General features: G+C 41.1%; 1 protein-coding gene and 1 pseudogene across 2 annotated transcripts; both read right to left on the minus strand.

Annotated features, from left to right (window-relative positions):
* Positions 1 to 4334: 4334 nt before the first annotated feature.
* Positions 4335 to 8073, minus strand: LOC122488522 (annotated as a pseudogene).
* Positions 8074 to 17543: 9470 nt separating this feature from the next.
* LOC122488520 (GTPase IMAP family member 7-like) lies at positions 17544 to 24833 on the minus strand. Of its 2 annotated transcripts, none has more exons than XM_043589902.1 (2): positions 24725 to 24833; positions 17544 to 18988 (listed from the first exon to the last, which is right to left on the minus strand). In XM_043589902.1, the coding sequence occupies exon 2, from the start codon at positions 18969 to 18971 to the stop codon at positions 18096 to 18098; it is 876 nt and encodes a 291-aa protein (XP_043445837.1). In that variant the 5' UTR covers positions 18972 to 18988; positions 24725 to 24833; the 3' UTR covers positions 17544 to 18095. The 2 variants fall into 2 exon arrangements, with proteins under 2 accessions (XP_043445837.1, XP_043445838.1); XM_043589903.1 differs by having other exon boundaries at positions 17544 to 18985; positions 24725 to 24821.
* Between the last annotated feature and the right edge of the window lie 1222 nt (positions 24834 to 26055).

Consider the following 26055-nt stretch of genomic DNA (forward strand, 5'->3'; position numbering starts at 1 on the left):
TGATTTTTGTTGAATCTAATGGGAGTTCTCTGTGCTTCCTGTATTTTGATGTCTGTGTCTTTCCCTAGGTTAGGAAAGTTTTCTGCAATGATTTGTTCACATAAATTTTCTACCCCTTTTTCTCTCTCATCTACTGGGGCGCCTATTATTCAGATGTTTTTCCTCTTTAATAAGTCTCTGAGTTCTCTAAATCGTATATCATACTCTTTTGCCTTCGTTTCCCTCTTTTTTTTTCCTGCTTCATTATTAAACAGAAGTTTGTCCTCTACATCGCTGATTTGCTACTCTGCTTCATCCATCCTTGCCGCTGTGGCAACCTTTTGAGATGTATCTCAGTTCTAGCATTTTTAATTTAGTACTGACAAATTTTAATTCTTTTATCTCAACAGAAAGGGATTCTATGCTTTTTTAAGCTTCAGCTAGTATTCATATGATCAAGATTCTAAATTTTGGTTCAGACATTTTGTTTATATCCGTGTTAAGTCCCTGGCTGTCATTGCTTCCTGTTCTTTTTTGGGGGTGAATTCCTTTGTTTAGGAAGAAAAGGATTAATAAAAGAAAAACTAAAAATTAAAAACAATACAAAAATATCACATAAAGGATGTTAGGTCCTAAGTGTGTTTTGGTCTGATTGTTGAAAGGAGTTTGATGTAACAGAGGAAAAGGGGAAAGAAAAGAAAAGAAAAAGAAGGGGAAAAAAGTAGGAAACATTTGAAAATATTTTTTATAAATTTTTTTTCAACGTTTTTTTTGGGGGGGGACAGAGAGAGACAGAGCATGAACGGGGGAGGGGCAGAGAGAGAGGGAGACACAGAATCGGAAACAGGCTCCAGACTCCGAGCCATCAGCCCAGAGCCTGACGCAGGACTCGAACTCACGGACCGCGAGATCGTGACCTGGCTGAAGTCGGACGCTTAACCGACTGCACCACCCAGGCGCCCCGAAAATATTTTTTATAAAGAATACAATAAAATTGAATAAAATGAAATTATGAAAGTAAAATAGAGTAAAAATTTACAAAAGAAGTAAAAAATGCAGTAGAAAATTTTAAGGAAAATATTTTTTATAAAAATGGAAAATAAAAATAATTTTTCTTTCTGTACTCAAGAACAAGAAAGGAAGAGAAAAAAATATTAAATAAATGGATCAGCAAACAGAATGAAATATGAATGAAATTACATCCAGTTTCCCCTAGAAGTTGAACTATGGAGCACTTTATAGTCCAGAGAATACACTAATCAGGTGGAGAGACTTGTTGTAGTCCTCTAGAGCTTCATTAGCGCAGTTGGATGGGGCTTGGTGTAATGGCTCTGTTCTCCACTGTATGGCGCTGCTAGGGTTACATGTGTATGCGTGAATGCGCATGCATGGGAGAGGTGTAAATGGCATCACCCAGGTACCCAGTCTCCAGAATCAGAACTCTGTGCTCTCACCCACGGGCAAACATGCAACCGTCCTTTGTCTCCAGCTTCCATCCACTCCCCACTTCTACACTATCCATGACCAAGCAATCAAGTGGCACCTCCCTTCTGAATTTTATCTCAGATGGAGCTGTGTTTCCAAACTCTTCATTTCTGAGGGCCTGGGGCTTGAACCCACTCTGACCCTCTGTGGAAGTGTCTTGCCAAGCAATGGCCAGGTGCTGGTGGCTCCTGGGAACGTTTGTGTGGTGGCGCTACTGCAGATGCCCAGAGACTACTACTGCCAACCTGCCCCACAAAATTTTCACGTGATCATGTAGCAGCAGCGTCTCAGAGATTATGGCAAATCACAACATACATGTGGTGCCAGACTTCACCACCCTTAACGCCCTTGTTCCAACACCAGCAAATAGCTGTTCTCTGAAGTCCACTGGGACCTTTGACTGTGGGTAGGCCACACGGCCTCTACCAAATGTCCTCTTATCAGGGTAACCACCTCTCGTCATGTGGCCTGAGGAGCCCTCAGACCTCACTGTCTGCTCCTAGGGATTCGCCCTCCCCACCACAGCATCGCCAAGTATTGAGCCGCAGAGTTTCCAACTCTGTGTTCCCCTGTTTATAGAGTCCCCCTTAATGGTATTGAAACTCTGCTTTATCCTTTCTATGTTTCCTGGTCAGTCCCTTATGGGTGTTTCCACTCTTTCTCTTTCTCTCCAGCTGCTTTTGGGGGGAGTATTTTCCTGTACTCTATCCCCTGTGTCTGTCCTTCTCTACACAAGCAAAAACAACTCCCTACCCTCCTTGGGTTCTCTCTCCCCAAATCACCTTTCTGTGACTCGTACCTGCCAAGTTCTATGGCTCAAGTTATGCAGATTGTTGGATTAATCCTCAGGTACATTTTGTGGGTGTGCAAAAATGCTTTGGTGCTTATCTACCTATATTTCAAGGTCAAGAGAAGCAGAAAACTTCCATGCTACTCTGCCATCTTGGCCCTTCTCCTGAGTGACTATTTCTAAAGGGATTGTGAGCTTCTTTGTGTTGTGCTTCTCTTATCCTCAAGATTAACTAAAAGTACAGTCTAAACCTATGTGTGTTGAGGAAAACTGGGAGAGATATATGTCCCTTAGGGCAAAATGGGTTTGGACATGGAGAAGCCAATTTCAAGATGGCAGAGCAAGGAGAGTTTCCATAAGTCACATATGACTACTAGAACATATTGGTACATGTAAATGTGCTTTGGGAAATGCTAGAATGGATTATGTGAGAAGGACCAAGTAGAAAAGTAGAAAAGGGATAAAGACCCTCCCACTGCTATCCATATATTAAAAGGAATTTTTGCTCCAGGAAAACCAGAAAGGCCTCTGAAGCCTTGGTTACACATAATTTCTATCAGTGCATAATGAATGAATCCAAGGAGAATGTGGTGTTTGACTGGCAGAGGGTTTAAGGATGTGGCTGGGAACTTCCAAGGAAAAGGAGGAGAAATATCTTGAGGGTAGACCAAGACTAGTTCCGAAATCATCTTGAACTTTTACCAAAAAGTGAAACTCACCCTTGTGTTCTTAGAATAGGTAGCAAAAGTGGAGTGCCTGGGAGGCTCAGTCAGTTGAACATCCTACTCTTGGTTTCAGCTCTGGTCATGATCTCATGGTTTGTGGGTTCAACCCTGCATTGGGTTCTGCACTGATGTGTGGAGCCTGCTTCAGATTCTCTTGATCTCTGCCTCTCCCCTGCTCATGCTCTCTCAAATAAATCAATAAATACATTTTAAAGTAAATAATAAAGAAAATTATAGCAAAGATGTTTTCCAAGAAAAAGAGCACTCCAATTTTATAGAAATATGAGAGAACAGAAAATTTTTATTATAATAACAACAAACAAATAATTCAACTGGGAAGGGGTGGTATGTACAGTAAGTAATAAAGGTCTGAGGTGATGGAGGTGAAGTGGCAACAGTTAGTTTCACATGAAAAGGAGATAACTGGTTATTCAGCAAATATGTTGCATTGAAGTCAGTCAAAGAGTTGCTGTAGATATATCTGAATACAGCAAACGGTTCTCTTCTGTGTTGAATCTCTGTCTTTCAACTGCTCTTTCTGGCATTTCACTTAGTTGAGTTCTGAGAGGTCTATTTTCCAAACAACTCTTTGTTCTTCAGTGGGCAGCTTATAAGGAACAATTTGAATCCTTCTGTAAAACTGTTACTAAATAAATTTCCATTCATCTGGAAAGAATTCTATAAGCATCTCCATCAATAGATTATCCAACACAAAGAACCAATCTTTCTTTTTTTATTTTGTATTTATTTATTTAAATTTATTTATTTTTGAGAGACAGAGAGAGACAGAGCACAAGTGGGGGAGGGGCAGAGAGAGAAGGAGACACAGAATCTGAAGCAGGCTCCAGGCTCTGAGCTGTCAGCACAGAGCCCTACGTGGGGCTCGAATTCACAACCATGAGATCATGACCTGATCTCAAGTCGGACACTTAACCGACCAAGCCAGGCAGGCACCCCAAAGAACCAATCTTTCTAACAAACTGTATGGGGAAGGTGATCACTGTGTCCCAAAGGCAAAAACAAGTGAGTAGAAGTCACAAAGGGAGAGGGTACACCAATCTAGAAAGAATCTAGATTTTATTCAGGATAAATAGGTAAAGTTTGGGGTCATCTTCTTAGAAGAGCATCAATACGTTCTACTCTGGAGTTCCACAAATTGAGAATTTGTCCCTCCCCTGTTAAGTCAATCAAATATCTACCAATCGCCAACAGTGAACCTGATTATACCCCTTAGTCTTGAGAGTCTGAGAGACAGAAGGAAGAGTGCTCCAAGGTTGGTGAATGAGTTGGGGGGTGAGGGGTTGGGGAGGGCCAGCACAAAATGGGTAGGAAATAAGGAGATCTTCTCATTCAAGTTAATCTTCCATAAACAGGTGAAAGAAAAAAAAACAAAAGCCTTCTTCAGTGCTCCTATGATAAATTCAAGTAGTCAACATTGACTCTCAATTTGATAACTGGAATTTTGTTGCTTTAGGACATAGAAAACCTCTTTCTCTGCCAATTCTCTCTCCATGTTTTGCTTCATTTCTGTCACTCCAGTTTATCTTCCAGCTTTCTGACTTTGTCTTCAAACTCCCTTCTTATCTGCACCCTCTGTCTCTCTAGCTCTGCTCTGTAAAGTTTTTGCATCACTTGTATTTGTTTCTGAATTTCCTCTTCAGCCTTTTGGTACATCTTATTAGTGTAGCATCTTCCTTCATGCTCAGCCACCACTCACTGGACCAGGGCCAGCAGCTGGTTTCTCTGGGCCTGCTGCTCAGCTTCTGTCGCCAGATTGTTGAAAATACAGTAGCGATCACTAAACTTCCCCACCAGCTCTTGGATACCTTCTGGTGTTTCCTTTAAGTATTCATGGAAATTGATGCTATCCAAGTCATCTTTCCGGGTGAATAAGAGAATCATGTATCTCCTAGCTCTGAGTCCAAACATTTGCAAGATCTTTTCCATGGCCTTGTGCTCTTCCTGCATGTACCGGCCCAGCAGGACCACCAGGAGCAGAGCATGAGGCCCTGGGGAGGTCAGGAAGATGCAGGGAGCAATCTCCTTGCAGGTGTCAGCATCCTGTGCCCCAGTGTCAAAAATGACAGGCGTATCCACAACCACAATTTCTCTTCCCTGCCACCTGCTGCTCCCTTTCTTACAGGTCTTGGTGACTGATGTTGCCGCAATGCTGGAATGAAACACTTTCTCTCTGAGGGTGCTGTTGCCTGTGGCACTTTTCCCTGCTCCGATCTTACCCACTAAGACAAGTCTCAGCTGTGAAGCTCTTCCATCTTGGTCTCTAAACCCTGATACATCAAGAAACAAAAGCCACAGCATTAGGATGGACCTCCAGCTACTTCCTTATAGGGTCCCCCTTTTCCCCTCACACACACCCCTCCTCTGTTGCCCCAGGGTCCCCTCCCATAAGTGACTGCTGCACTCCCAGGAACTCTATAGAAGGCTTCTAAAGAAGCCTATTCGAAGTGTATAGAAAGCCTGAAGTTCTCTTGCAATACTTGGGGAATGCCCAAGTACTTTCCAGGATTTCCTGGAGCTTCTAACTCTTCCTAGGTAAGAGATTTTTCTGTGGGCTCTAAGTAGCTCACAGAAGAGGAAACAAAATACTGTAGTTTAAGAAGAGAATTCTGAGCTGCTGCTGCTGCTGCTGGTAGTTGTTCCTCATAAGAGCAATGCAGCAAGTAACACAAAATTTGACTTGGGGGCATCTCAGTGGGATACCCCTGCCACACCATTTTTATTCAAAATGGAAATTTTCTTCTGCCATTAAGAAGCCAGCCAGGGGGGTTACACAGGCCAACACAACCTTGCAGGGCACAAAAGGGATGCTTGTGTGGAAAGACAAAGTGTCTTTTTCTATTTGGTGTGTGCAACCACCCTGTCAGGGATTGTGACATGAGAGAGAACAATATAATTTATATTTAAAGTTAAAAACCTTAACTTAGAATCCAGTGAAGCTCTTATATTCTAAATTAAGACATTAAAGAATTATAGCCAGAAAATACCGACACTTCTCTAAGATTATTACAAAATCTCTTGATACACAAAAAATTAAAGAAACGGAGCACCTTGGTGGCTCAGTCGATTGAGCATTGGACTCTTGATATCGGCTCAGGACAGGATCCCAGAATTTTTGGGTTGAGTCCCACATCAGGCTGCATGCTGAGCATGAAGTCTGCTTAAGATTATCTCTCTCTTTCTCTCTTTGTCTCCCTCTTCCTCTCTTCTCCGTCTCTGTTTCTTAAAAATATGGAGGGGCACCTGAGTGGTTCTGTCGGTTGAGTGCTGGACTTCTACTCAGGTCATGATCCCGCTATTTATGGGTTCCAGTCTAGCTTTGGGCTCTGTGCTGACATCTCAGAGCCTGGTGCCTGTATCCAATTCTGCGTGTCCCTCTCCTTATTTTTGCCCTTCCCATGCTCATTCTCTCTCTCTCTCTCTCTCTCTCTCTCACACACACACACACACACAAATGAATAATTTTTTAAAATTTTTAATGAAAGAAAAAACGGATACAGTTGAGTGCATTAGTAGAGTTATACTTTCTTAGCTTCACTAGATTAAGTATATTCTACTTCCTAGGACAATTGACAGGTAATCCCAGCTCAGCATAAGAATTCTCACATTTTTCAGAATAACTGTGCCTTAAGTTAAACAACAAATCATCTATATAGCTCTTCTGCATTTCTTTTCAGTAATTCATTGCATATCTCTTCACTGTCTCTATATGGTCCCCATCTTCAGGATTTATAAAGCACAGAACCACCCTCGACCCAGGTGGAAGATAAGTGTGAATCATATTTGAAAGCCTGTTTCTCCAAGGAGGCAGACCCTGCCAGAACAGCCCTTGAGTGAGGCTGATTCCTGAATGGGAATCCTGTATTATAGCCATCCATCTCTCCGTGAACATAATGCATATGTTATGATACTCACAACATTAGAGACACTACTATAAACTGCATTTATTTGTCAGAGACACTAACAGCATTGATCCAGTCCCTTAGACCCAAAATCTAGCAACTGTCCTCGATTCTTCCCTTCCCTTCCCTTCCCTTCCCTTCCCTTGCTTTCCCTTTCCTTTCCATATCAGCACATTCTCTGAGCTCCACCTGCAAATCTGTCTACTTTTCTCCCTCCACTTTGAAGGCCACCACACTAGCTCTCACTACCATCAGAATCCAGACCTCCAGAGTCTCCCAGCTGGTCTCTCTGCTTCTATTTGGTCCCCTTCCATCTACTCTCTCAATTGGAATACGCTTTTTAAAATGCCAATGGAGCAGAGGAGAGATATTGCAGAAGCTCCAGCTCTGGGTTCCACAAAATCTGTAGTTGGTCCCCACCTCCTTCCAAGGATTAGCAAAACCATCCCCAATGCAGAGTCCACACATGATAACCAGATCCCTGGCCTGAGACAGGTAGATTTCCAGAAACCGAGAACACTGAATACAGAATGGCTAAGATTATCAAAGGAAATATGTGGATGGGAGTTCAGATTATTATTTAGTTAGCATCCCTATGCAAGACTCCAACTTTGGGACAGCCTGAGGGCATCTCCCTAGCAAGGAAGAGTAGGGAAATCACGGGAGGAGAAACAGAAAGGCGTTTTACCCAGAGAGAGTGGACAGGGTGGACAGGAAAGAAAAAGCAGAGGAGATGAAGAGGAGATCAGATACAGGGGTGGAAACATTTTGCTCCAGCTGGATGAGGGCTGGCTGTCAGCACAAGAGAACCCCTCTGCTCGCTGTCCTCCCCCAGCCCAGCCCAGGAGGACTGGATCTCACTGATCTTACCGCAGCTGCTCCTGGGGTCACCGGGGCTGCAGCACAGACCACTGTTAGAGGTTGCCATTCAATGTGAATTCCTGCCATAGAGAAACATAATGTGTGGTTTTAGGGAGGTGGACGGTACTGGAAGCCTCAACCTCGTGTAGCCAACAGTTTCTTCTCTTCTGCACACTTGCCACTTGGTTTCCCTGCCCTATTTCCCAAGGCTTCTCTGCTCTCCACATTTGGGCTCATCTTCAGATTGTTCCCTTTTCTTCACACAATCATGCACTTCTGGTGGTCTGTTAGCACTCCTTCAGGGTGGCCTTCCCCTGGGATACCGAGGATTTACTGACAGACCCCTTCCACTCCCTTTAAGAAGCCAGACTTGCCTAAACAATGCATTCCTTGCTAATAAATTCCTTTCTTTGTCTTCTCTTTTAATGCCCTCTCCCTGCCTTTAAAGACCTTTCTTCTGTAGCGCAGTGGAGAGCCCCCCTATTTGCAGGATGAGATGCTGCCTGATTCATGAATCTTCCATAAAACCAATTTTCTTCCTGAATAGTGTTTCCTAACAAAATTACTGGAGAAAACTTTGACAAGGACAGGCTGAAAATGCTAGTTGTTCAGGACAGGCTCCTCTGACGGGAAGTTGTTGCATTCACACGACTCCTGAAACAGAATGCTACGGGCACCAGTGACAGTCACAACAAAGTTTATTGCAATGAGAGTCAAGGCCGACCGATCGGGACCAACACTCTTTATCAGAGTGCGGCTTCGAACAGCCGGGGTACAGAGTTTTTATAGCCGATTACATCGTTTTATCATCACCTGGGAACAAAACAGAGAAATAGTTCCCAGATGAGTTAGAAACAGTTCCCAGATGAGTTAGAAACAGTTCCCGGATGAGGTGATTATTTTATACTTTCTGCCATTAAGTTGCAACCAGTGGATCTCCTTGACCCTGCCTCTGATGCTCTTTTCTTTGAACTTTTGTTTCCTTCATTGGTGAAGCCTAATTTACAAGAGTAAAGCAAGGCTGTTATCTCTTAACCTTCAGTGTCAGAACAAAGCTGTTATTTTTCAAGCTACAGTGTCAACACAAAGCTGTTATCTCTCAAGCTACATGTTAGCCCTACACTACAATTTCACCCTTACAAAGTCATCAAAACACATCAAAACACATCAAAATGTACAACACTGTGAGCAAGACCGACTTCTCTTGTAAGAAGAGTTCTTTGTTTATCCTTTTAGGACAAGGAATAGGAAAGAGCTTCTTGTAAAGGGAGAAGAGAAATCACAGAATTTTTAAAAACCATCTTTGGACACAAGTTGGTGTTGGTGATGGGTGTTAGGGAGGGGGAGGATAACAGAAATACCGAAACAAAAGTTATCTGGGTGTTTCTTAAGGTCCTTCTTCCAGCTTGTGGGCTCTCTCTTCATTCTGGAGTGCTGTGCTGTGTATCCCAGCTCAGATGTCAAATCAAAAGACTGCACTTCTGGACATCCGGATGGCCAACAGGCACATGAAAAGATGCTCAACGTCGCTCCTCATCAGGGAAATACGAATCAAAACCACACTCAGATATCACCTCACGCCAGTCAGAGTGGCCAAAATGAACAAATCAGGAGACTATAGATGCTGAAGAGGATGTGGAGAAACGGGAACTCTCTTGCACTGTTGGTGGGAATGTAAATTAGTGCAGCCACTCTGGAAAGCAGTGTGGAAGTTCCTCAGAAAATTAAAAATAGACCTACCCTATGACCCAGCAATAGCACTGCTAGGAATTTACCCAAGGAATACAGGAGTACTGATGCATAGGGGCACTTGTACCCCAATGTTTATAGCAGCACTCTCAACAATAGCCAAATTATGGAAAGAGCCTAAATGTCCATCAACTGATGAATAGATAAAGAAATTGTGGTTTATATACACAATGGAGTACTACATGGCAATGAGAAAGAACGAAATATGGCCCTTTGTAGCAACATGGATGGAACTGGAGAGTGTGATGCTAAGTGAAATAAGCCATACAGAGAAAGACAGATACCATATGTTTTCACTCTTATGTGTATCCTGAGAAACTTAACACAAACCCATGGAGGAGGGGAAGGAAAAAAAAAAGAGGTTAGAGTGGGAGAGAGCCAAAGCATAAGAGACTCTTAAAAACTGAGAACAAACTGAGGGTTGATGGGGGGTGAGAGGGAGGGGAGGGTGGGTGATGGGTATTGAGGAGGGCACCTTTTGGGATGAGCACTGGGTGTTGTATGGAAACCAATTTGACAATAAATTTCATATATTGAAAAAAAAAGACTGCACTTCTGACAACACAAAGAAATAAAAGGCATCCAAATTGGCCAAGAGGAGGTCAAACTTACACTCTTCGCAGATGACATGATACTCTATATGGAAAACCCAAAAGATTCCATGAAAAAACTGCTAGAACTGATCGATGAATTCAGCTAAGTTGCAGGATATAAAATCAATGCACAGAAATTGGTTGCATTCCTATACACCAATAATGAAGAACAGAAAGAGAAATCAAGGAATTGATCCCATTTACCATTACACCAAAAACCATAAAATACCTAGGAATAAATCCAACCGAAGAGGTGAAAAATCTGTACACTGAAAACTTGAAAGTTTATGAAAAATGGAAAAAGATTCCATGCTCCTGGATAGGAAGAACAAATATTGTTGAAATGTCAATACTACCCAAAGCAATCTACATATTCAATTCAATACCTATTAAAATAACACCATCATTCCTCACAGAGCTAGAACAAACAATCCTAAAATTTGTATGGAACTAGAAAAGACCCTGAATAGCCAAATGAATCTTGAAAAAGAAAACCAAAGCTGGAGGCATCACACTCCCAGACTTCAAGCTGTATTACAAACCTGTAATCATCAAGACAGTATGGTATTGGCACAAAAACAGACACTCAAATCAATGGAACAGAATATAGAACCCAGAAATGGACCCACAAACGTATGGTCAACTAATATTTGACAAAGCAGGAAAGAATATCCAATGGAATAAAGATAGTCTTGTCAGCAAGTGATGCTGGGAAAACTGGACAGCGACATGCAGGAAAATGAACCTAGACCACTTTCTTACACCATACAGAAAAGTAAACTCAAAATGTATGAAAGACCTAAATGTAAGACAGGAAACCATCAAAATACTCAAGGAGAATGCAGGCAAAAAAAAAAACCTCTTTGACCTTGGCTGCAGCAACTTTACTCAACACGTCTCTAGAGGCAAGGGAAACAAAAGCAAAAGTGACCTATTAGGACCTCATCAAAATAAAAAATCTTCTGCACAGCAAAGGAAACAATCAGCCAAAGTAAAAGGCAACTGACGGAACGGGAGAATATATTTGCAAATGACATATCAGATAAAGGGTTAGTATCCAAAATCTATAAAGAACTTATCAAATTCAACACCCAAAAAACAAATAATCCAGTGAATAAATGGACAAAAGACATGAATAGACACTTCTCCAAAGAAGACATCCAGTTGGCCAACTGACACATGAAAAAAAATGCTCAACATCACTCATCATCAGGAAAATACAAATCAAAACCACAGTGAGACAGCACCTCATACCTGTCAGAATGGCTAACATTAACAAATCAGGCAACAATAGATGTTCGTGAGGATGTGTAGAAAGAGGATCTCTTTTGCACTGCTGGTGGGAATGAAAACTGGTGCAGCCACTCTGGAAAACAGTATAGAGGTTCCTCAAAAAATTAAAAATAGAACTACCCTACAACCAAGCAGTTGCACTGCTAGGTATTTAGCCAAGGGATACAGGTGTGCTGTTTTGAAGGGGCTCATGCACCCCAGTGTTTATAGCAGCACTATTAACAGTAGCCAAAGTATGGAAAGAGCTCAAAGTATGGAAAGAGCCCATATCAATGGATGAATGGATAAAGAAGATGTGGTATATATATGCAATGGAGTATTACAAGCAATCAAAAAGAATGAAACCTTGCCATTTGAAACTATGTGGTTGGAGCTAGAGGGTATTCTGCTAGGTGAAATTAGTCAGAGAAAGACCAATATCATATGACTTCACTCATATGAAAACTTTAAGACACAAAAAAGATGAACATAAGGGAAGGGAAGCACAACTAATATAAAAACAGGGAGGGGGACAAAACATAAGAGACTCTTAAATATGGAGAACAGAGGGTTCCTGGCGGGGTTGTGGGAGGGGAGATAGGCTAAATGGGTAAGGGGCATTAAGAAATCTACTCCGGAAAGCATCGTTGTAAATATGCTAACTAACTAAGAGGTAAATTAAAAAATAAATAAATCATTAAAAAGAAAGAAAGTAAGAAAGCATTCACACCTTAGTACATACTAAAACTGTAGCCCATCAAAGCAGAAAGACTGTCTTAAAGGGAGTAAGAAAGAACAGACAGGTGACATTTGAGGAAGGGATATTTGGAGTTATACTTTTTTTTTATTTAGAGAGATATAGCATGAGCTGGAAGGAGCAAAGAGAAAGAGAACCCCAAGCAGGCTCTGTGCTGTCAGTGAAGAGCCCAATGTAGGGCTTGATCCCAAGAACTGTGAGATCATGACCTGAGCGCAGAACAAGAGCTGAACGCTTAATTCACTGAGCCACCCTAGCACCCCTGATTTTTTTAAGTAAGCTCTACATCGAACATGGGGCTCGAACCCATGACCCTGAGAGCAAGAGTCAGGCACTATATCAACTGAGCCAGGCAGAGTAACAGAGGAAGCCAAGAAACAGTGGAGGCAGATTTTCAGTGTTCTGAGAGAAAATGACAGCCAACCTGAAATCCTAGACTCAGAATCACTGTCAAAAATAAGGACAAAATACATGCACACGTTTCAGGTAACAGAGACTGAGAGTTCTTGCCAACAGCACAATCTCATTAGAGGAACTTGTAAAGAATGTATCTGAAGCAAAAGGAAAGTAATACAGATAGTAAGTCACAGATGAAAGAAAAAAAAGTAAGTTTAAATGAATGCAAACTATGTAAAATAATACTAATGCTTCATAAAGTTTAAAAGGGGGGGGAATGAGAAAATTAAATATTCAACAATAACAATATATAGATTGGGGTTAAGGGTGGGAATGGAATTAAAATGTTCTAATTTGTTGTATACAAAGAAGATTAAAATATAGATTTCTTGAGATTTTGAGAAGTTAAGAATGTGTGTTGTAATCACTGGGTGATTTCAGGAAAAGCATAGATAATTTCCAAACCAGTAGAGAAAAACATAAAATGTGGGGGGGAAAAAAACTAAATAATTCAAGTTAAACCACAAAGAGGAAGGGGAAGAAAGAGAAATATGGAACTGGTTGGACACATAGAAAGTAAAAATAAAACTTCATGCATCCCAATAGGTCACAAGTTTTAATTATGATAAATGCACTAAAGTTTTCAGTTAAAAAAAAAATAAAGAGTTTTGGAGGGGACTGAAGAAGAAATTCAAGTCAAAAACGTTAAGTGAGGGAAAACTTGAAAGCAACAGTATAGGTAAACCTACAAGCAAATTCTAAACAAATAAGAACAGAATATCAAACTACATAGAATTTTCATTCAATAATTATCAAGAGCTTATCATGTGCCAGGCACTGTTCTGGGCAACTGAATACATAAGCAATGAGAGCTGGTAAGGATCCTTGCCTTTCTGAATCATTTAGTGGTCTTTGAAGGAGCAGAAAATGAACAAAAATTTGTAAATTACAAAAGATATGATATGTTCCCTTGTATAAGAAGGAAAATCACAGAGGAGGGTAAAGAGGGGAGAGATCAGAGAAGATGAGTTGAATGCACACCACGGTCTCGAAACACCTGCCCTGCTCATGTAAGTAGTGTAAGTAGTCCCATTCATCAAGATAAAACACGGTTTTACAATGTTATGCACCACAAAGGGAGGCATCACATGTATAAAGGGAATAATCGAATCACAAGAGGAAATAGACAAATCTCCATGTATGGTGATAGATTTTAACACACATCTCTCATTTCAAGAACAGGAAAATAGAAAAAAAATCAAAAAGTAGACAGAAGATTTAGGCAACATGATTAATAAGTCTGATCTAATGAGCATATGTAGACTATTTCAGAAAACTTCCAGCCAGTTGTTTTCAAGTACATAGGAAATATTTATTATCATTACTCTTACATTTATCCAAGAAGAAATGCTTAAAATTTTTATAGTATTAAAATAATATAGACAACATTTCCTCACCACAATGTAATTAAAAGAAAAGTAAATAAAATGTCATATGTTTAGCATTTGGAGAACACAGTTTTAAATAACTGATGGGTCAAAAGAGACAAAAACAGAAACTGATCAATATTTGGAATGAAGTGTAATTAAATAACTGCATTTCAAAGCTTATGAAAAATTAAAATTTAGCTTTCAGTGTGCCTATTAGGAAAGAGAAAGATTTAAAATTAATTAGCAAAATACATATCTGCTTCTGATTCTGTGTCTCCCTCTCTCTCTGCTGCTCCCCCTCTCATGCTCTGTCTCTCCCTCTCTCTCTCTCTCTCAAAAATAAATAAGCACTTTAAAAATTTTAATTTCACTGAAGTGTAAAGATTCTACTGTCCCTGGCATATGCCACTCCCTGAGAAGAACCTGCACTGTAGACAGGGCTCCTTAGATCTCTCCCCATCCTGCCCTTCTCCTCCTGTCCTTGCCTTGGCTCTGATTGCTCATGGGCTGGGGGAGAAGAGGCAGGAACACTGAAGACCAGTCAGGTGTAGTCTGGCCTTGGTGGGGGTGGGGGATCGTGGCAGAATACTTAGTGGCTCTTCCCCCACCCAGGAGACCTTTAATGAGTCTTTAGAGAGTCTTCCCTGGGAATCTGCAATCACAAGTCCAACAGACGGCCACTCTCTCCCCTCCCGCCGGTTGCTTCCATGTCTGTTCCTGGTGCCTGGACTTCCAGAGCTCTTGTCCACACAGAAGCTGTTGGGATCCCTGCTGGGCCCCTGGGCAAGTTCCCCTCAAACTCGCTTTGGCTGCCTTCCTACTGTGTGGCCCACATTTGACATGAGGAACCTAGCTTTTGCCACCCCCCGCCCCTTAGTGAAAGTTTTGACTGCTTCCAAGACAGCCACCACCGTGTGTACCCTGCTCCCTCCACAGAACACAGCAATAGCCGTCATGTGTCCCATGGGACCAGCAGGGAGCAAAGCCAAACTCCAAAGGACACACATCAAATCTCTTAACATACACCACCCACATCCCTCTGGCAGCATCAAAGTCCTGAGGCCACCTTACTGGCTTTCGGGAAGTGGGAACCTCCATCTCGCTGGACATGGCACACAGAGAGGAGTCCCTGTGGGGATTCCCTTATACAGTCACACGGTTTCACCTGGGTCACCTTCTGCACTGGGGAGATGGCTGGCTCAGTTGGAAGAGCATGCAACCCTTGACCTCATGGTCATGAGTTGGAGTCCTACATTGGATGTAGAGATTATTTAAATAAAACCTAAAAAAAAAAGTCCTTTCCTCTTGACCCCTTCAAATATCTATCAAATTAGTTGAAGGAATAAATCTCACAAAACTGGTTCTCGCTTCTTCCTTTGGGCAACCTATGTGGATCTTCTGGCATAGAGCTTTTGACTGTGGGGTATTGGCAATTAGAAAGATTCAGCTGAAATTGGAGATATTTATGTTAACATCCTGCCACATTTACCCCAAGCCTTTCACATAACCTTTGGACCCAGATTTCAAGTTAATGCAGGTCATTTATATTGGACCCTATCTTTGACATCTGATGTTCAACTTGTCACAAACCTAACTGAACGCTGTTGCTCCTGACTCTACCCTTCCCCTGAAAATCTTACCTATCACCCTGAACTTTCCTGTTTCTGAACAGAAGCATGATCATCCTACCCATCACCCACATGGACACATCCTACACATCCTTCACAGTAGACTTCACACCTAAATCCTTCCTCAGGTCTTCTTCTATGAATCCTTGTTTAAATTCCCCATCATGAGTCATGACTATAACATATTTCAACAACAGGGATCATGCACACATTAAACGCTGGAAATACCACAGTCTTCAGCACTGAAATAGAACCATCTTCAGGGAAAACTGGGACATAAAATATGTTAAGAGAAGTGAGTGAGCAATATTTTGATTGTCAAGTGAAGAGATAATGATTTATTTGATTTACTCGTTTTTTCTCTGGGTATGTGTTACCTTCCAAAATAGAACCTAAGTCTGGGAAAAAAGAAATTAGCTCACGTAAGCTGCACATTCAAACAGCCCTCACACAGGTTAATTGTATTAAGAATGCTTCTGCATATCTCTGAGGGAAAATATCCTTTAAATGGTTCTTAAATTAAAAACCTCAAGACAGGGCATGAATACTTTGCTCCCTAGAGATACTATCACACAGATGAGTCACTTACAAGGAAGTACTTTTGAACATAAGAATTGCATGATGGCAGACAGTACTTTGGTCTTGCTATATCATTTGACACATGTTTTCTCATAAGGGGATTTTTCTTCCATGTTGTTTTTACTGCATTCTGAATACTTCTGATGAATCTTAGAAAGAACAGGTATTTAGAATCTTATGTTTTCCAGACTCAATCTCAAATCTGTCTCCCTAATATTCACTCATTGGTTAATATTCTCAGTCATGTTCACAGACCAAAAAAAAGGACGACTGTAAAAATTCTAATAATCTGGATTTGGAGTATCTGTAATCCTCAGAGTGACAGAAAGTCACCTATCTAACTGAATTTTCTCTATTATTTTAGCAAGACAGAACATTTCATCTAATCACTGCAAATGTCACACCATGGAAGGGTAAGGAGAGATATTTCTGGTGGAAGAAAACAAACACTAGAGGGAATTTTAAGCCATCAACAACAATAAAGACGTTCTGAAAGAGAAGTGGGCATCATAAGATTTATCGATCAGATTCTAGCAAGAAAAAGGTGGTCTTCTCTCATTAGGTACTTGGAGAAAGTTTAGAGAAAGAGCATCTTACAAGCTGTAGACACAGGGAATTTGCAAATCACAAGGGGCATTACTAGTATCGGTGAAAAATTACAACCCAAACCTGAGAGAGTGAACAAAGACTGGAACACAGAAGGAGAGTTGGGTACAAAGGCCACCAAGGGAGGAGCTGTGACCTTTGGCATAGGGACTGCAGCTAGTCAGAGATGGCCCTGCAGAGATAGACGTGGGAGAATGGATACCCCAGCCTTCCTTTTCTACTTCCACAGGGTCTCTAACTTGGACTTCCCATTGGCCAGCCAGGCAGAAGTCAGAGAGCAAGAGATCTCACCAATGCAGTGCATATATATCAGCCTCATGGGGCAAAGAGCTAAGGTGAAGTGTGATTCTGCAGAGGCAAATGAAAAATATATGGCCCAGATGGGGATTTTTCGGATACAATTGGAGACATCTTAAGTTAGGATGGTCCCTAAAAAAAGAAAAGCGAGAAACATGGTAAAAGAAACCTGTGACTTTCAGATCTCCATGAACCACAGAACAATCTTTCCAGAGAAATGAAATACCTCCCTAACATAGGACTTGTGGCCATGCGGTGCAACGACACATGTGACCAGTGGTTCAGACACTTAACATGTGCAGGATTTCTGATTTGAATTTTCCTGAGTCTTTGAACTCTATATGCCATTGCCTGATTATGCCAACTTTGTGTGAAGAGGGACAGGTGGCAAGGGGAGGCGGTGGGGACTGAGAGCTGGGAAGAGGCTTCATTCTGGTTAGTTCCGCTGAATAACAAACCATTCTGAAGCTCAGTGGTTAAAAACAAAAACCATCATTTATTTGTTCTCATAAAGCTGCAATATGGGCAGGACTCAGTGGGAATGGCTCATCTTTGCTTTCTGCAACTTCGCCTGAGATGGCGGGGCAGCCAGGAGGGCCCGCTTCTGTGTTGCCTCACTTGCATGGCGGGCAAGTTGGTCTGAGTCACAAATGAAAGGTGAGCTGGGAAGTGGGCCAGTGACTTCAGGCCCTCTGCATGGGGGCCTCTCAAGAGGCAGCCTAGGCTTTCTCACAACATGACAGTCAAGTTCCAAGGGCAAGAACCCCAACAGGGCAAGGAAGCATTGCCCACATGTAACTTTAGAGTCACAAGGTGTTGCTTCAACCATCTGCTATTAATTGAAACGGTCCCAGATCTGCTCAGTTCCAAGGTAGAGGACACAGGCCCCGCAAGTCAGTGGCAGGAGTAACAGGGTCAGGTTATAGGAAGAATAAGTAGAAGCTACTGTCACAGTTGTCTATGGAAACTACAATCTACCACTATTGCAAATCATCATAAATTCAGAAGAAAAAATGAAATGGACTTTACTACCAAAACATATACCATATTTTTGGAAGCACCCACATAATCACATTTAAAACATGTTCAAATATGCCCTTCTCAGCTTCTTCCCTGATATTTTTTGTTTGTTCAGCATACTTCCTCTTTAGAGATTTTATTTTTTCCTCCCGTTCTTCCTGTGATTTATCAGCATATTCCTTTTCTACTAGTTTAATTTCATTATTTAATTGATCAGTGTAGATCTTCCTCAGGACTTTTGCCTGTTGCTTTAGCCTCTTTTCTGTGTCCTTGTAAATGGCATCAGTAAAGTAAGCCCCTCCGTTGCTCTGCACCATCTCCTCTATCAGCTCCACCAGCTCCTGCACTTGAGCTTCCTTCTCAGCCTCTGAGGCTCTGTTGTTGAAGGCACAGTAGCGGTTCCCACACTCGTTGATGATGTTTCTTAGTTTCACATCTGCATCTGCTAAGAAGTCACTCAGGCTCTGTTCCTCCAAGTTATCTTTGCGAGTGAACAATATGATCATGTGCTTCAAGGCTGGCTTCCCAAAGAGAGCCTTGATCAATGCCACAGTCTTCTGCTCTTCATCCGTGTAGCGGCCCAGCTGGAGGACCAAGACGATGGCATGAGGCCCAGGGCAGGAGTAGAGGACACACTGGCTGATTTCCCTGCATGTAGTATCCAGGGTCTTCTTGGTGTCAAAGAGCCCTGGGGTGTCAACAACAACAAGTTTCCTCCCCTTCCATTCCTGGGATGCTCTTTGACAGCTGGAGGTGACAGCATGGGGAGCAACTCTAGACTCAAAGACTCTACTCCCCAGGATGGTGTTTGCCGTTGCGCTCTTCCCACTTCCAGTTTTCCCCACCAAAACAATCCTCAGAGTGTTGTCCTGAGGGTACGCCATGTCACTACCAGAAGCCTCTGGGGCATAAAAAAGGGAAGGAGAAGAAAAAGAGTCAATGGAGGTAAGTGGAAACCATCACCTCACTCTTATGACCTTTGTGTTCCTCCCTGAAATCCTGCAGTAGTCTACTATACGTGTTGGTCCCATAAATACAGAAAGATGAAACAATTCAATCACCATGGGAGAAACAACAAAGTAGTTAAAGAGTTCCCCTACAAAAGAGTACCAGGCCCAGATGGTTTCATGGGGATCTCATTTAAACCTTTCTTAAACTATTCCTGATGACTTAAAACAGAAGGAAACCTTTCCAATTCTTTCTATGACACAAGTATGATATTGATCCCAAAGGTTAACAAAGATTTCACCAATAAATAAAGCTACAGACATGTCTCATTTGTGAATACTAATGCAAAAATCCCAAATAAATTGTCAGACACTAAAAAGTAATACCCCACAATTACATGTGATTTACATTTCAGAAATACTAGGGTGGTTCAATATGAGAAAATGGATTGTTACAACACATCTCTAGTAGTACACTAAGAGGAAAAATACCTCGATGCAGAAGAGACAATTCCCCACACTCAACACTGATTTAATAGATACTTCTTTAACGTGATTTTATATAAATATAAGTTAAAAATTTTTGTCACCACTTTTTTCCCTGCAGCTAAAATAGTTGACTATTACGTTCATTTGGATGAATGAAGAAAGAAAATTAGCCTGTGGAGTCAAAAAAGAGAAGAACAATGAGGGAGGGCCAGCTCTACCAGATAGTAAAATATTTTAGCCGCTATAATTAAGGCAGTAGGACGTGTGTGTGAACAGAGACAGAACATAAAACAAAAACAGACAATTCAGAAATAGACCAAATTGGTCTACTATATTCATGAGTAACCAGTTCAATTTTATTATGTTACATTTATCTTCCGTGAGACATCTGTGAGCATCTCACAGCAATGGGGAGAAAGATGGACTAATAACCAGCATTGGGATAACTACAAACCACACAGAAAAAGACAAAACTGCACCCACATCTTCATGCCATTCACATACTAAATACATTAGAAATATAAACACTAAAAAGCAATCCACATAAATACTAGAAGAAACTCAGACATAGCCTTTGTAACCTAGGGGCGGGGCAACTCTTTCTAAGATTTGAAAGATTGTAAGGAAAAGGATTCATACATCTGACTACATAAAAATCTAAAAGACAGCGGGAGACAATGAACACCACAGACAATTAAATTATGAATGTCAGACTATATCAAAGAGGGTTAATTCTCCACTTATACAAAGAATACCTAAAAGTAGAGAGACAAATGTCCAATACCTCAATAGAAAGTGGAGCAAGACATAGGAATAAACATTTCAAAGAAAAAAAGAAATGCCAATGCTCCTCAACTATGTAAAAATATATGAACACTCACTTAAAGTAGAGAAAAATAAATCCAACATAGGAAAAGAAAAAACTAAATATAACAAATTAAAATTACACTAAGATACCATTTCTCCACTTACAGATTTGGCAAAAGTCCAAAAATTTGCTGCTATAATCAGTCGGTAAAGGTTTAGAGGAAACAGGTTTTCTCCTCCGTGGCTAATGAGAATAGAAAAACAGTCTAAAACCTACAAAAGAGAAATTAGCAATATCATACAAATTACATATACATTTATTCTTGGATTGTGAGTCCCAATTTTAGGATTTATGCCTGTAGTAGACAAGGGCAGGTCACCCCTAAATGTGCAACTTTGGCATACTGACTATTTCATACAAAAGTAACTTAAGATACAGCCTGTGTGGCAAGATTAGTAAGACCCTCTTCTGTCCCCATGCAAGCAGGAAACAAATCTCCCATGTAAAAGGTGCCCTTCCTGTCCCAGGAGGTAAAGAGACACCCTTATGATCAGGGATGGGAGATTTAGAGCCAAGAAGACTGTATAAACAGCCCACTACTTTCTAATTTACTACCCCAGCCCAAAGTCTCTTTAGAATTCCTGCCTAACAGATGCTTCCAAAGTTAAGTTTTCCTTGTTTTGTCAATCCCTCACAGATCCATCATCTCTTTGCCTAAAAACTATAAAAACTGCCTGCCTTGGTCATTTCTCTTGGTTTTAGTTTCATCACTGAGCATCTGTGCACACTGCTTTTTTTTCTCTTGTTAATCTGCCTCAAGTGAATGTAATTCTTAGTGCAGCTGGAAGACCTTGAAGGGTAGAGGAAGAAGTTTCCCTTTCTTATATCCCACAGCTACACTGACAAAAACACAGGAAAAGATTAGGCATACGTTTATTCTCCACATCACTATTTGTAATAGCAAAAGACCAAAAATCTACCAAATGCCCACTAGTAGGGGTCTGATTGAATAAACCAAGGTACATACACACAGTGATGTACTATCCAACTGTAGAAAGGAATAAGAAATACCTCTCTATGACGGGATGGAGAGATCTCCAGGATATTTCATTAAGCAAAAAAAAAAGGCAAAGTGAAGAAAATAATATTTAGTTTACTGTCATTTCTCTAATAGGGAGGAACATGAACTGTAGGTACAAAATACAACATATATTTCAGGCACATGATAAAGCAAAGACAGATCATCTGAACTGCCACCAAAGAAATTGCTGACAGACAGATGGGAGGAATAAGGTGGGAGACAGGGTAGAAGCTGGAAACTACTTTGAATATACTTCGATTTCATAGATTTGTCTTGAAAGCATGTACTTCCTTCTTTTTGAGAGTTCGAATTACAGCTCTTTTCCTTTATGAAAGACCTACATGTGTACCTGCTGTTGCTGGCTGACATAAATTCAAAGAGGATTTTTCATTTGTACAAAAAAAAGCTGAACACGAATACAGCGTTCCGCATTTGTTTCACAGCCAGTTGAGCTAATGGAGAGGCCAAGTGGGCCCTTGTCCACGCCAGCTGCCAATCACCTTCCCCGGGAACCTCACACAGGAGTTCACCATCCAGCCACCACAGCTGTGAGCCAGATGAACGCGTGGGCTTTCTCTCAATTGAATGTGTGCATCTGTTAACAAGTTGTGTCTAAAAGTATCAGAAACACATAAAGGAGGTTATTTGGGGGAGATCTGGGAATGCGCACCCTTTTTCCATGTACATTCATGGTAATTGCTTCTCTCCTTTATCTCATTTTGTTTCATAAAATATTTCATAGGAACGTTCTGCTTGTGGATAGTGAGGAACATCTGTAAATAGCTTACATAATTATAAACAAAAACTATATTTGCAGATAACTAGTAAAAATCAAAAGCAAATGCAATACATAGTATTTGGTGTAATAGACAAACCACACAAAGAATTGGTCCAAGAAACTTGAAAATGCAGTTGCTTCATTGGCTATTGTCCTAATGGGATATAGTGTAAGGCCAAATAGGGGGAAAAAGTCAAGAAAATCTTAAATTCTTTTCAGGAATCCTGTCCTATTCTTAGCTTTTTGTGCACGTGTGTAGTTTTGAAGCCCAAGGACAAGCCCAGTGGCAATGAGCACCCTTAGTGCCCATACTGTGCTCTTCAAATGCCATTTCCCACCAAAAACATTAGGACTCTTAGGAGAGGGTACCGATTCCATTTCTGGGCCAAGAAATGTGCAAGTGGATCTTAGACTATCTAGTCATACTAGAAAGCGAGGATGCTATCAAAAACTACTCAGACCGTGGGACGCCTGGCTAGCTCTGTCAATACAGCATGCATCTCTTGATCCCACGTTCATGAGTTCTAGCCCACATTGGGTGCAGAGATCACTTTCAAAAAAAAAATATTTGGATCTTACCGAAAGGACTACAGGGCCAACTTGAAGAGGCTGACTGGACAGAGATGGGGTAATTTGAGTACCAATGATAATAATAATTTCAATGGATTAAAATTCATCAAATATGTTGAAGTTCATGAATTCATAACAATACCAACATCGCAAAAGAAGTGAAGTGTTCTCTTTGGGGTATGCTAGGAAATGATGTCATCAGTCTGAACATGGACAAAAATGAATCAAGCATTCCTTTTGTCTTATTAACTACACCTTATGAAATGAAAGTATGATTCAGGGGAACTTTCTTTTATACGATTATGCCATCCAATCAATGAAGAAAGATTGATAGAATTATAATACTATAATTTGCGACCGTTAATGAAACAAAGTTACTCTAGGCTATCATTACTGTCTGCTACATTACAGAAAGAGACAGAAGAATATATAAGGTGTCTTCTGATGGAAGTTTACAACTGCACCTATGAAATATTGCCACCCAACTAACCAGGCAAGCCTTAATCTGATCAAGCCTCTCCTTAAATTTAAATTTATACAAAACATGGAAACTAGAAGAACATGTCCTATGACATCTTGAGGATTTAAAGAGCAAAATGTACACTGTCCAATTCTCTTGGACAAAGGACCAGCCGTTTCTTAAACAGAAACATTTTACAAAAAGAAACAGGAAGGTGAAAACTTATTTATCAAATTAACCATAAGAAATATGAAAGAATCGCAATTTATGAACCGCATTGGAGCTGATTTCAATTTTAAAATCTATGAGACAATCTGGGAATTGGAATACACCTTTTTAAAAATTTTTAAAAATTCTAATTGCTTTTTGAAATCTGATTATGGTATATTTTGATGACCTTTATCTTCCAGACAAGACATGGAAGTATTTACTGATAAAGTGATAAAATTTTTAGTATTCTAGTAATTTAATACTTTTTAGTATTCTAATGTTTAAAGTGTATGTATATATGTATGTATGTATTTACTCTACACCCAGCATGGGGCTTGAACTCACAACCCTGAGATCAAGAGTCCCATGCTCTTCCCACTGAGCCAGATAGGTGCCCCCACTCTAATTTTTGAAATGAGGAGATTGATGTGGCTCAGAAATGCTGAGAAAGTTGCCCAAGGTCACTGCGCTAATGGGCTTTGGGCAGAGAAGGGATCCAATGCAAAGTATGTCTAACCTCTACACTCATGCATAACCCTTGCATGCTCTGGTGTCTTCCTGGTTCCTTCTCAAGTCCTTGATTCTACATTTCTCTTTACATTGGATCAGAAATAGATCATGGGAGGCGAGGGGAGGTAGATCACTCTCTGTCCAGAAACATGAACTGGTAGCAACCTTGGAATTAGGGAAGGCAACCAAAGGGCTTCACGCACATTTGTTTTCTATAGAATAGCTCATTCTCTCCCCATGGCACCCCTTCCTTACCTCCTCTGTTACACTATCGATCACACCATTTCTCTCTTACATGTGGGAAAGGACACAGCCAGCTGAATTCTAGACTTCCTGTGCCATTTGTGACCTGGGTATCCCGGGGAATTTCATAAAACCACACGCACACTGCCTAGGATTCAGATTTTTTTTTTTTCTGGAAAAAAGTGGGATTGGGACAGACTGGTCTCTAAATTGCCTTCCAGCTCTAAAGACCTGCCTTGAGGACACTAGTTTCCCACTAAGGGAAATGGATGGGGTGTCAGGTAGCACTCACTCTGTCATGACAGCAACTGATGGAAGATATGCTGTTCAGCAAGTTTGTCCGGCTAAATAGGAGACATGTGGGCATGGGCCACTCAATCTGCTTACTCCCACTCTTCCTCCCCCAGGACCCCTGTGGCAGCATCCTGTTTGCTGGGCTGCTGGCACGGTACTTGGACCCCTCTCAGACCAGGACCCACACCCATGCACAGCCCTGTGTCCTGCTGCCCCTCCCGGCTCTATTGCCCTAGGCCAGGCTCACCTTCTTTCCAATGAGCTGATGAGTTCCCCAGTGTTCTCCAAAGAAGCTGTTTGAGCTGGTGCTTTTGTTTAACTGAGAGGAAAAAGTGTTTGCACCCTTTTAAACCTCTGAGGCAGGAAGCTCAGATTGAGTGGAGCTAGTGAAGGAACTGTTCGTATTTAAAGAGACAGAAATATTACCCTATAATTTGGAGAATGCTTTAGTTTCACCAAGGTGTAAGCTTTTTCTCCATGTGCCTGCTATCACACAAAATTCCCAAAGCTATATTTGTTGTTTGGGGTTATAGTGGTGGATCCCAAAGGCCCTTATTAGGTGACCCAAATCATGCACACAGAGCCAGGCGTGCTCTCTGATCATCTTCTCTGATGGAGTGGGAGATGTTGGGTTGATTCTGGGAGAAAGGAACTCATATATGTGGCTAGATGTGTCCAAATTTAGAGCCTGGGATACTTCCCAGTGATTGCATCATATGGGCTTTCATGATGGTCTTTCATGAAGCTCTCAAGTTACTCATTAAAAATTTAACAGCGCTCAGGTACAAAGCCAAAAGAGTCTAAACCATTGAGAACCAAGAGTGAAAGAGGAAGATGTAGCCTGGAAAAAGTCATCCAATGAACACACACCTTCTCTAGTTTTCTTCATATGGTTCTCTCAAGCCCAAAAATATGCATGACCTGACAAGAAAAGATGGACCCAGGGAGGAGAATCATCTTTCCCCTAAACCTTCCTACCTTCCCCTACCCCAGACCCAGGCAGAAATAGACTTTTTCAGATTTAGCCAGTGCACCCATTCCAACCTGCTCTGGAAACTATGAGATGAGAGGCAGATGGTCAAAGCTCTCATGTTTGACCAGCTGTTCCAATTATTTGTTGCATCACCATAAAATTATTATGGTTTTGATTATACATTTTTGTTCATTACTTTGAGACATGGGATTAGCTGATGCTGAAGCTTAAAAGTGGGTACTAAGAAGACTAAATGTGGCAGGAAGTAATGTATAATGGGGTGGCAACCAATGGAAGGAAGTAGCTACATTTTGAAATTACCGTGTTAATTAGTATATTATTGGTCAATATCATTGGACCACTTATTGGTGTTAATGACTTGGAGGGCCCCAAGTAACTGTTTTCCAACTTGCAATAAAGACACAGACCAGGACCAGCTATGTAATTTGCAGGGTCTGGCACAAAATAAAAATGCCAGGCCCTTTGTCAAAGAGAATCAAACAAACAAACACACATAAACACAAACACACACACACACACACACACACACAAAACTTAAGAATTTCAAGGTAACATCACAGGGTCCTTTACATACCCATGAAGTT

This window comes from Prionailurus bengalensis, chromosome A2 (assembly GCF_016509475.1).
Source record: "Prionailurus bengalensis isolate Pbe53 chromosome A2, Fcat_Pben_1.1_paternal_pri, whole genome shotgun sequence".
In the NCBI taxonomy this organism is placed as follows: domain Eukaryota; kingdom Metazoa; phylum Chordata; class Mammalia; order Carnivora; family Felidae; genus Prionailurus; species Prionailurus bengalensis.

Excerpts from the sequence above, each read along its gene's own strand:
- LOC122488520 (XM_043589902.1), bottom strand. The coding sequence starts at position 18,971 with ATGGCGTACCCTCAGGACAACACTCTGAGGATTGTTTTGGTGGGGAAA.